The 12,096-nt window shown below is 50.0% G+C and overlaps 1 protein-coding gene across 1 annotated transcript in view; it reads right to left on the bottom strand.

Annotated features, from left to right (window-relative positions):
• The window catches only part of LOC106969406 (deleted in malignant brain tumors 1 protein-like), a 28,669-nt gene that overhangs the window by 15,009 nt on the left and 1,564 nt on the right, over positions 1–12,096 (bottom strand). The window contains exons 2-9 of the mRNA XM_053207123.1: positions 11,599–11,752; positions 10,079–10,296; positions 9,143–9,454; positions 6,087–6,125; positions 4,965–5,286; positions 3,391–3,492; positions 2,090–2,418; positions 727–923 (exon numbers count right to left, since the gene is read on the bottom strand). Coding sequence (XP_053063098.1) covers positions 727–923; positions 2,090–2,418; positions 3,391–3,492; positions 4,965–5,286; positions 6,087–6,125; positions 9,143–9,454; positions 10,079–10,296; positions 11,599–11,752 — 1,673 coding nt within the window. The remainder of the gene's footprint in view (positions 1–726; positions 924–2,089; positions 2,419–3,390; positions 3,493–4,964; positions 5,287–6,086; positions 6,126–9,142; positions 9,455–10,078; positions 10,297–11,598; positions 11,753–12,096) is intronic.

Raw genomic sequence — 12,096 nt, 5'->3', positions numbered from 1 at the left:
GGACTTTCCTGTAGTTTTTACCGTAGCGAACCCCGAAGTCCTATACTCTGTAATCTCTTATTCCTGTCTCCAAGCCCCATAGGAAAAAGTCAAATTAGTACTTATCAATGCAGTGACTAGCTTTTCCAGGCGAGCTCTGATTTCAGATATTTTGTTCCCTCATTTCCATCTTTGCATTTGAAATATAATTGCAAAGATAAGGACAGATATCTATTTCAGAATGGAGTCATTAAATTGCTAAGCAACAGCATTGAAATAGGTCAGACTCAACTTCTCATTATTTTCGTTGAGCCAAACTTGCACACTGGCCCAGATTCGCAGATTTTATTTAAAAATTTTTTTTAATGCTTATTTCTATTTGAGAGAGAGAGAGTGCATGCAAGAGGTGGGGGGCACCGAGAGAGAGAGGGAGACACAGAATCCAAAGCAGGCTCCGGGCTCTGAGCTGTCAGCACGGAGCCCGACGTGGGGCTCGAACCCACGAACTGCGAGATCATGAACCGAGCCGAAGTTGGACGCTTAACCAGCTGAGCCACCCAGGCGCCCCAACAGCTAGACAGATTGTAGAAGCAGAGACTAGACAAGTGGCGGGCCCTGCATGCCACATCTCCCTCCATGGCAGGGCCGAATCCACCCCAGCCCTGACATGCCCAGCTGTAACCTCAGGGAATCTGCTAGAAAGACTCAATAGCTAGGAAGGGGTGAAGGAAGCAGTCAAAGGATTACCAACTGCAGGAGCTGTTTCCGCTGATTCTGGGGCAGCTTCGGCAGCTGAAAGAGAAAGCACAAGGCATTCATGTCAGCAGGTGCGCACTTGCAGAAACGCTCGTGGACACACCAGCCGATGGGCACGTGAACCCACATCTGTCCCCGTGTGCCGGTTCGGGAAATCCTGGCAAAGGCAACTGCGCTTCTGAGACCTCCTTTCCCTCAGCCGGTGAGACCGAGGCTTACGGAGGCTAATTGGAAGCATCTATCTGAGCTTTTCCAGGGGGAGCCATCCAGAGCCACTCGGAGCTGAGACTACAAAATAGGACAGATGAGCCTCTCATGACATTTTAATTCAGAGTTCTCATCGAGGGATGCCAAGACTTCTTTGTAGCACCAAATGCTCACTCTACAGATGAAATGGAACAAAACAGAACAAAACTACCCAACAGGGGCGCCTGGGTGGCTCAGTCTGTTAAGCATCTGACTTCAGCTCAGGTCATGATTGCACAGTTGGTGAGTTGGAGCCCTGCATCAGGCTCTGCGCTGACAGCTGGATCTTCTGTCCCCCTCGCTCTCTGCCCCTCCCCCGCTTGCACTCTCTCACTCAAAAATTTAAAAAAACATTGAAAAAATTAAAAAACAAAAAACCCCAAACTACCCAACAACAAGGTGGGATAGAAATATTCCCACCTTGTCTGTATCTTCCCCCATTTGGGAACCTTGTTTCCCCTCCCCGAACTGTGAGACGGGAGTAGCTCTGGGCCGTGATGGTGGGGGGGAGGGGGGGAGTGTGGGGGGTGGAGGGGTTGGGGAGGTGGGTCACAGATGTTTGTTGCGTGCATTATTTAGTAACAAAAGGTAACAAAGCAGGGTTTTTCAACATTCAATCAGCTTTTTTGAATGGTTGCATAAAATTGTCCCTAATAGCAAGAAAATCGCGAGCTGGGCCATCAGCAGCTCAGGAGAGGTTTCCCATCTAGCTCTTTCTGAGAAATACCTTCATGAGAAATTTATGATGTTGATGCACATCGAAAAATCATTCCTGACAATGAAAAACCATCCTGAGCAGGGGTATAACTTCCTGCTTTACAGGCATGTTTTTTGTTTGTTTGCTTGTTTGTTTTTTGCTCATAGGATCTCCCTTCTTCTTAGGGCCAGGGGAGTGGGCTGTGATATCAGGTACACTTCAGACAAGTGTGACCACCATCCTGGGTTAGCGGAATCTGAGGGGGTTGCTGAGACATGGGTCTCTCTGTGCTCCAAATGGGAAAATTCCAGGCAAACCGGGACAAGCCGTTTCCATGACCTGGAACCCCAAGCCTTTAGGGTCGGCCTGCCTGGCAGAGGAGGGAACCCAGTCTAGGGGGAGTTCAGGTACCTGAGCAGACGGCTCCGGCATCCTCGTGGTGACCGCAGTTATGGACCGACAGGCCACGATGGATGCACTGCCCCAGGCTGGTCTCATCGCCCGTGCAGCGCACATCGTCCAGGAAGATGGGGCCCGAGCCATCGCCAAACAGACTGCTCCTTGGGGCTGCCAGTGCCATTCCGCAGCCCAGCTGCCGGCACACCACCTGTGCGGCCGAAAGGTCCCAGAGGTCGTCGCACACGGTCCCCCAGGTGCCGTTGTAGAGGATCTCCACGCGGCCCTCGCACCTGCTGCTCCCCGCCGCCAGCCTCACCACCGGCAGATCTGCAGGAACCAAAGGTCAGAGAGGCTTGAAAAGGTTCCCCGGACTCTCAAACGAGACAGCATTTCCAGTTGGAGAATTCTAGCCCCGTCTGTAGTCTGTGTCCCCCGGGAAAGCAAATCATATATGCAGAGGAGACCATGTGATGGCTTCTTGTTTCTGAGATTCAGCACAAACTCCATAGTGTTTTGCTGTCAGTGGGCCATTCCTTATGGAAATATGGGCCACATGGTGGCTTTGCAGATGACCACTTAAAAACAACTGTCTTGGGGCGCCTGGGTGGCTCAGTCAGTTAAACGTCTGACTTCAGCTCCAGTCATGATCTCGTGGTCCACGATTTCGAGCCCCGTGTCGGGCTCCGTGCTGACAACTCGGAGCCTGGAGCCTGCTTCAGATTGTGTCTCCCTGTCTCTCTGTCCCTCCCCTGCTCGTGCTCTGTCTCTTTCTCCCTCTCTCAAAAATAAATAAAAATATTTTTAAAAATTAAAAAAAAAAACACCCCAACTGTCTGCTTTTATTCTCTTTTGGGTGTCGTTTGTCATGTGGTTTCTCTAAAAATTCAAAACAGTTCAGCTGGATGCTTGGGGTTCAGACTTCACATTTTTTACCCAGGTCTCTTAAAGAATGTTTGGAATGTTCAGAACAAAATTAATTTCACTTTACTTGAATTTTAAAAAGGATGAAGTGTTTATCGGAGGATGATGGAGAAGGTTGGGGCTGGAAAATTGCGCAGCAGAAGAGGGGCGTCGCTCCTACAAGAAGGTCAGATACTCACTGAGTGAAACTTACCCCCAAACCAAAAGCAGATGAGCCTGGTTCTCAGATTCTGAGCCCCAGAGATGGGGCTGGTTCATGGGGTCCCCCAAGAGAAGGGCCCACAAGAGCACTGTGTGGCTCAGGACCTTCCTATGGGCCTTTCAGTGATGCCACTGAGGGTGGGTGGGTGACTGGCTCGGCTTGAAAAGGTCCCCACGTGGGGAGAACCCACCATACCACCAGCTTGTCTCTGATGAGCACAGCTTTTATTCCGTACGGCACCGGGGCCATGAAAATCATGTTGGCTACATTTCTGTGGGCCACAAATGCCAGCCTAAGAAAAGAAGTCGCAAAATGTAAGGACGGAAAAAATACCTATTGGTTGGAAAACATGTGGCTGTTCCCCAGGAGTTGCAGCAACTGTACATGTGAAAAAGAAAATAGTCATCGTAAGTATCTTCTAAGCCAACAATGCAATTTCATAATCTCCTCAGTACCGTCTATATCACATGCGTGAGCTTGCCTTTAAACAACCCCATCCAATCTCTGATCAGATAGTTAGCATTTTTTTTTAATGTTTACGTATTTTTGAGAGACAGAGAGAGAGAGAGAGAGTGCGCGCACATGCACTCGAGCGCAAGCGGGGGAGGGGCAGACAGAGGGAGCCACAGAGTCTGAAGCAGGCTCCAGCAGAGCCCGACATAGGGCTCGAACTCATGAATTGTGTGATCATGACCTGAGCCAAAGTTGGAGGCTTAACCAACTGCGCCAACCAGGTGCCCCTAGGTAGTTGGCATTTAAAATGTGATGGTAACTCATACAGGTGATACAGGTGTATGTATTATTCTGGTTAAGTGTAAGAAAATAAGAGAAATAACGTGGATGTCGGGATTGTGAAGGCGTGGCCCCACAGGCCCAGCACCTTCTCAGAACCACAGAGCTTTGGGTCAAGGAACCGGTGTCTCCGTCCTGCTGAAATGCAGACCTCATGTACAGGAAGGAGGGCATCAAGCCTGTTAACACCCAGAATGGCTTCTCCTCTGGGTGCAGAGTAGGGCCCCAGGGGGATGGAAAACAGTTCTGGGACTTTGCCTTCTGGGGAGGGTCTGGAGCTCAGAGCCACTGTCAAGGCAAGCTAAGGTTGGTGAGAGAGACCCAGCATGGGGACCCTGCACTAGATGGCTTGTCACCAAATAGCAAATAAGATGGATGTGAACGCTCAGATGCCTGTATGTCCAGCAGCTGTAGAATCTACAAAGACAAAGGAGACGCAGGGGTGGTTTCATAACAGAAACCAGGGCAGTGGAGTGGTTCGAAGGTCACTGTCTCAGTTTACACGTCACTCAACAAGCCTGTGTAAACAGTTGTTCTTATGCATCTAGGGCTGTCCCCTCTGGGTTTTTACAGCCAGGTGTGGATTGTGTCACCAGGCCAAAAACTCTGGGGTAGTCATTCTGAAAGAATTTGCCTTCATAACGAAAATGCCACCACCAGCAATAGAGTTAACATTCTGCGCATCTATAGAGTGCCATATGCCTGAGTAGGTGTTGAATGCCTTGTGTAATCCTCCCGACAATTTTTATGAGACAAGCGCCTTTGCTTTCTGTATTGTCCAATGGATTAACCTTGACGGTCACTGCAGTGGAAGGGGGCCCTCCCGTACATTAAAGAGCTCGCAACTTTTTCAGAGTTCGAACAGAAATCTGTCCCAGACGTGGGGAAGGTTTAAAGCGTGGGAACATTTCTAGACTCCATCTGCTAACTTCAAGCTTGGCCTGGCAGCTCCATGACTGGCCCAGAAGGGACCTGCGCTCATCTGAGCAGATGACACCGGCGTCCTGGTGGTGCCCACAGTTGTGTGTGAGCCAGCCGCTGAGAGGGCACTGCCCCAGTGAGGACTCACTTCCTGTGCACTTGACGTCATCCAGGAGGATGCTGCCTGACCCGGGGCTGAAACTGGCCCCAGAGAGGGCGGACACAGCCGGGCCACAGCCAAGCTGTCTGCAGACCACGTGGGCATCCTCTATGGACCAGCTGTCATCACACACCGTGCCCCAGGTGTCCGCGTGGTGGACTTCCACTCGGCCTTCGCACCTGCTTGACCCATTCACCAGCCGCAGACCCAAACCTTGGGGGACAATTTCAAGCAATGACTTCCATCAAGGCTCATCCGAAAGGCCACAGAAGAGCCAGCAGCTCTTGGAAATTGTGCACGGGTGATGGATGGCGATAGATTTACTCCCCCTTTCACTCTGCTTCACTCATTTAATTTTTGCCTTGAGTATTACCTCCTGTGTTTTCTGAGGTGACAGCTGGTTGGGAAATGGTTTTGCTCCTTAGCCCGCTGGCCCAGAGACCCGCCTCATCATGGAGCCATTTCTTCTCTTCAGTGTGTGTCCTGAAGTCTTGGCTTCTGGCACTCACAGGGTTTGCTGGGTTTTTTCATGAGATGCTAACATGCACACACCAATTGGTGTGTGTGCGTGTGCGTGTGTGTGTGCATGCACACACACAATGTTCTCTGCCTGCCCTTGCACACACACCGATCAAGTGATGATCACAGGGCTCCATCTATGTTGGTTCGGGATCAGGTGCTGTCACATGTGCATAGATGCTCCTGGGAGCTCATAGGGCAGTTATTCCAGACCGCCCTTCGTGTTCAGAGGACAGCATCACAGAAGGGAGCAGAGATGGGATGTGCTCAGGACACAGCCAAGAATAGTTCATGGGGACACAGCCAAAGACAGCTCAAGGTGGGGTTGGGGGAGATTTGAGGTCAGTGGGCCACTCTCAGCCCTCGGGCAACCACCTGAGGCTGAGGAGCAGTGTTTCCAGTGGGGACACTTTCTCCCACGGTAGTAACACTGGGGTAATTCTGAGCTAAAACTGGAATGAGGGAAGGCCATGGAGGAGAGAGGAACAGCTTACCTGCTGACGTGGGCACTTCTGCCAGCTTTGGGAAAGATGCTAAGGACAGAGAGAAACACAACAGGATACAACATCTTAGGTGACAAGCACGTTTAACTCTCAGTTAACTGTCGGTGGGCCCTCAGCCTTGTGGATTATCTACAGTTTCTATTCTAGATGGATTCCCTTCTCAGGTCATTGCTCTTTGGGGGAGTCTTCCATCACCCTGCTGCCACGTGCACCAGGAAGACAAGCAGCTAAAGCACACTCAAGAAAATCAGAGCGTGGCAGGTATGTTTTAAAGAAAGCATTCTTTGGGCATCACTGCTGTCCAGTATAACCTACCCTGGTGCTTTCTTTGAGGTTTGGGGTCACTTCTTTTTCCTAACCCCTCTGCATATTGCATTTTACTCTTAAAGATTGTGCCGCAGACAAGCAGCTGACCTAATTTAAAATGTGAGCTGGTCAACTGTTGAGCCGGTCCGAGTCAGGGAAAGACCAAGTGATGCTTTCAGCCCCTTCATTCTTTTTATTTTTAAATTTTTTAATGTTTTTATTCATTTTTGAGAGAGAGAGAAAGAGAGTGGAGGAGGGGCAGAGAGAGAGAGAGAGAGAGAGAGAGGGAGGCACAGAATCTGAAGCAGGCTCCAGGCTCTGAGCTATGAGTACAGAGCCTGATGCAGGGCTTGAACCCATGAACTGTGAGATCATGACTCGAGCTGAAGTTGGACGCTCAACAAATGAGCCACCTGGGTGCCCCTTAGCTCCTTCATTCTTTACAACTCTGTCAGGGAGAAATGTAGAGAGCAGTATAGACAGAGCTAAACCCCTGCAGTGCTTGGAAGGAGCTGGCTGGCATCTGAATAGTGCGCCCCACATGGCAAGCACTGCTCCACCTGCTCTACACAGAGAGAGCACTGAGTTCCAGAATGGCTTTAGGAGGCAAATATTATTATCCTCCTCCTTATCCTTGTCTAGAGGAGGACACTGAGGCATGGGGCGGGGGGGGGGGGGTGGTTCAGAGATTTGTTCAAGATCCCACAGCTCATGAATGATGAAGCCAGGGTGATAGATCCAGGACATTTGGATCTATCCACAGCCCTACTGCCCAGGGTGACAGATCCAGGACATTTGGATCTATCCACAGCCCTACTGCCCAGGGTGACTTTGCCAAGACAAGTTACAGTTAATCAATCAATATAATTGAAGGGGTGCCTAGGTGGCTCAGTCATGATCTCAGGGTTGTGGGATTGAGCCTCGCATCTGGCTCCAGGCTGAGTGTGGAGCCTGCTTGTGAATCTCTCTTTCTCTCTCTCTCTCTCTCTCTCTCCCTCTGCCCCTCCTCTGTTCATGCTCTCTCTTTCTCTCAAATTAAAAAAAAAGAACAATTGAAATTACCTGAAGTTGGGTAACTCCCAGCAGCTGATGGTGTTGAGTAAGGCAGAGAGGCTGTGAGAGACATAAATCAAACTCATTTTTCTCAAACCCAAGAGGTTGATCTGCTTATTTGGAACAGAAAGGTCCATGTCTGGCTCTAGGGAGAAACGGCACCCAATCTGGGCATGTGAGCCCTGAGTTGCCATGGTAACAACCAGCAGATGTCCTGGGTCACTGGGCTCATTTCTGTCCAGCTACGGGACATCACAATGTCTTTAATTTGTTTTTAAACTCTGCCCCCAGTGATGGTTGCCTTATGCGGAATGCCTAGCTTGCCATTTGCTTTGGTTTTGTGATTCTTCCTGGGTGTGTGGGTCTTGCCTCCCAGAGCAAATGTCAGTTTGCAAAGTGTGGGACTACATTTGTCTCAAGGATGTGCACTGGCCGCTTGAGCACCTGGAGGGAGCCGAGGGCCAGGGTGGAGACCTCTGAGCAGCCATTATGTGACATTTCCCCTTCACCTCTGACCCACCTTGAGTAGCTCTGCCAGGGGTCCTGGTTCCACACCTCCCTGCTCTTGAAGCCCCAGCCCTGTCCTTGGATGTCACAGTCAGCATGTGGCTTCCGGTCATGTTTTGCTTCAGCACTGATTCTGCCCCTTGACCTCTCCCTTCTCCTCTCAAAACCTTCTAGTATTGCCACCCTTGCTTTTTCCTTCATCCTCCCGTCATTTCGGCCAGGTCTAGCTGGTAAGCCACTTTGCCTCTTCCCAGCCAAATCCAGAAGGATGCAGAGATAGACTGGGGCTTCTGACTCCAAGTACTGAATTTATTTGCAGAAACTCAATTGGGATAAAACTGAGGAATAAGAGCCCTGGGCTGGGACCTGGGGTCCCAGCTTCCCAGCTCTGTGACTTTAGAAGTCATCTCTGTGTCACCTGGGTAACAAGGGAGATGAACCAAAGAGATGCTTCCCAGAGGTATGATTCATCACTGATGGGATGCGAGATAATTTGAGGTGATGCATCTTCTATTTTAAGAGTCGCATATTTATATAACATTATAATCTAAAAATCTACATTGAATTCCATTCTGATTAAAGACATTTTCAGATATGCGTGGGCATGCATTGATCAGAATAGATAGTTCATCGTTTATTTTATTTTTTTCTAAGTTTCTTTGTTTATTTTTTTGAGGTGGGGGAGGGGCAGAGAGAGAGAGAGAGAGAGAGAGAGAGAGAGAGAGCTCTGTCGGCGCAAAGCCCAATGCAGGGCTCGATCTCACGAACCTTGAGATCATGACCTGAGCTGAAACCAGGAGTCAGACGCTTAACCGACTGAGCTACCCAGGCGCCCTGATAGTTCATTGTTTATTTTAATTTGTAAACATTTTTGTATTGCTATGTTGCCGCTGTGTCTGTTTGTATGTATTGTCTATTTATGGCGGCTGATCCTGGCTGTCCGTGTATGGTGGGGATATAGGAATTCCTCGTAAAATGAATTCGTCTAAGTAAAAGAAGAGGAGTCCGCGTGAAGGAAAAGTGTTAAGGAAGGTGTGGTGCGTGTGGGAGGTGGGCAGAAGCCACGCAGAGGCATCCTAGTGGCGGAAGCTTGGGAAACAGTGACATCAGGACCCCCTCCTGCTCTGAGTACAGTTGGGAATGTCATTTCGCCCACCCGCTTGTGTCAGCATCAGGCCCACCTGAGCAGATGACGCCGGCATCCTCGTGGTGGCCGCAGTTGTGGGAGAACCAGCCGCTGTGCAGGCACTGCCACAGCCTGGCTTCCGTCCCCACGCACTCCACGTCGTCCAGAGCAATGGGGCCCACGCCTTGGTGGAAATGCGCCCTGCCGGGGGCCGACACCGCCCTGCCACAGGCCAGCTGCCTGCACACCACCTGCGCGTCACGTGGGTCCCAGCTGTCGTCACACACGGTCCCCCAGGTGCCGTTGTAGTGCAGCTCCACGCGGCCCTCGCACCGGTGGCTGCCTCCGGCCAGCCTGAGGGCCACATCTGGGGACCGCGGACACGCCTGGGTCATGCTCTGGGTGCTCCCCCATTGCCCCTGCCCTCAAGGAAGGTCCCAGGAATTTCCTGTGAGTCGACCCACTTTTGAGGGCTCTCCTCTCAGACGTGGGGAGGGAGCCACCAAGGGCTCAAGGGGGCCGCAAAGAGTACTCTCACATCAATGTGAGTTTTTGAGGGGTGTGTTTCAAAGCTTTTTCCCCAGACAGGACTGTCTATATGACAGAGGCCAAAGGAGGCCCCCAGAAGCCCCGTGTGAGGTGGGCAGTGCCAGGCATGCTGACACTAGTTGTGGCTGCTCTTGGGGAACCACATCTTGACACAGCTTTAAGGGACTACACCTGTTTTGAACGAAACGGGCTTGGAGACAACGTCAGACAAGACCCCTCCTCAGCACGTGCGATGTGCTCTAATATCGGAAGGTGTGTGTGTGGACGTGTGGTTCCACGAGGTGTTGGGTGTTCAACCACACCCCCCACCCCTGTCAGATCTTGGGGGTAAACAAAGGAGCGTGGGGACCTTTTCCAGTCCCTGGTGCCCAGTCAGATTCGGTCACCCACCCTCATCTTCATTACCAGGCAGCACAGGGGCCAAAATGACCAAAGGACCTACCGGTATTGTTCTCGTCTTGCACAAGAGACTCATAGGATGCAAAAAAGCCCATGTTGGTGATGATAGCGTCGCTGTGGAAGACTACCGTCAAGTGGTTTGAGGAGGAGGTGAATACTGGGGTTGTACCAGAACAGAATCTTCCCAGAGAAAAAGATTCGCTCTGTGGGCCATCAAAGATTTCAATGAAGTCGTACGGACATCCAAAGAAGTTTTCCATCCTATGAAGGTACGATATCACTCAGACTCCATCCGCTGAGGCTTTTCCTCCACCAAGCGCTGCACAGATTGGTTCAGGAAGGGAAGGTTCTGGAAGAGGTATCTGAAACCTACGTCTTTTTGCACAGATCGGAGGGAAATAGGACCCTGTTGCTAGAGGCAGTATGTATCTTCCTGTTTATAAAATCCTTTTAATTTGTAAAGTTTCCATTGAATTGCATTTCCCGAATATGGATTACAAGCACAAAGAATAGAACTTAACTGCTATTGACAGGTATGTGGTGAAAAGTACATTTTTCTCTAATCCCTGACTAGTCCCTCTGATGTCATTCTGCTTCTTAGAAGAAGCTACAATGAACAGTTTCTTTTTGTTCCCTTCCAGATAGAGTCTAGGCACAGAAGGCAGCCACTGGACTGTTGTTCGAGGTTTTCTTGTAGACCGTTCCCTAGCAATACCCCCTATGTGTGTGATGGACCCAAACCTGTTTAACTGATCCCCTACTGATGCCCAATTAGATGGTTTCCAATCTAGTGTTCCTATAAGAACACTGCCATGATTATCCTCCATGCATAAGACTTTATCAGTAGACTGATTTTCTGGAACTAGAATTGCTGCCTTAAAATATTTGTATCTTAAAAGGGGGTGCTTGGGTGGCTTTGTCGGTTCAGTGTCCAACTCTTGGTTTTGGCTCAAGTCACGATCTCACAGTTCATGAGATTGAGCCCTGCATCAGGCTCTGTGCTGACAGCGCAGAGCCTGCTTGGGATTCTCTCTCTCTCTCTCTCTCTCTCTCTCTCTCTCTCTCTCCTCTCTCTCTCTCTCCCCTCCCCCACTCACTCTTTTTGTCTCTCTCTCACACTCTCTCTCAAAATAAATAAATAAATTTATTTAAAAAATTAAAGTTTTGGGGTGCCTGGGTGGCTCAGTCGGTTAAGCATCCAACTTTGGTTCAGGTCATGATCTCACAGCCCATGAGTTTGGGCCCTGTATCAGGCTCTGCACTGACAGCTCAGAGCCTGAAGCCTGCTTCAGACTCTGTGTCTCCGTCTCTCTCTTCCCTTCCCCAATTCACACTCTCTCTATCAAAAATAAATAAGCTTAAAGAAATTAAAGTTTTGATCAAAGTTTTGATATTACAGAGCAGGCCTCCCAGGCCTTCCTCACTTTTTGAGAGTTAACTATGGAAGGTGGGTTTTATTTATGTTTGTTTGTTTGCTTATTGGTGGGGTTAGGGGTAGTGGGCAGCACAACAGTGTCTATGACAGGGCAAAGAGGAGAGTAAAAGTGGGAGATATTTACTCACTTCACCACATCAAACGTGAGCTTGACATGAGCCCTGGCATCCACTTGTATGTCCCAGGCACACACCACATTTGTGGGGTATTTTTTAGGATACCAAGGGCTGGAGATGGAGCCCGAATTATTTGTGAGCAAACCGCCACAGTGGAAGTTTTCATCTGCAAGATGCGGTAAAGACACCCCATCAGAAGGAGGCACTGAGCTGTGCTGGTGTTTTCAGAGGGGTCAGAGGGCACAGGCAGCAGGAGCGAGGGACACCTGTTCCAGGGCTGCTTTGGACAATAACTGCAAAAGCTGGCTTTGGGAACTCCTCTGAGTTTCCAATGCTGTTGTTTGTGAGATGAGACCATTATACGTGTCCCGCAAGATTACAGGGCTTCGTGAGGACAAATGACAGTGACGTATGGTTGACAGGGCTTTCTGGACCCATATGCACAGATGGGTCTGAGCATGTGTTTTAATGAAAAGATGCAAGGACAATGTAAGCCCCAGTACGTATCAC

The sequence above is a fragment of the Acinonyx jubatus genome, chromosome D2, assembly GCF_027475565.1.
Source record: "Acinonyx jubatus isolate Ajub_Pintada_27869175 chromosome D2, VMU_Ajub_asm_v1.0, whole genome shotgun sequence".
Lineage (NCBI taxonomy): Eukaryota > Metazoa > Chordata > Mammalia > Carnivora > Felidae > Acinonyx > Acinonyx jubatus.
The sequence above is the reverse complement of the archived record's forward strand: the minus strand, read 5'-3'. Positions and strand labels throughout refer to the sequence as shown.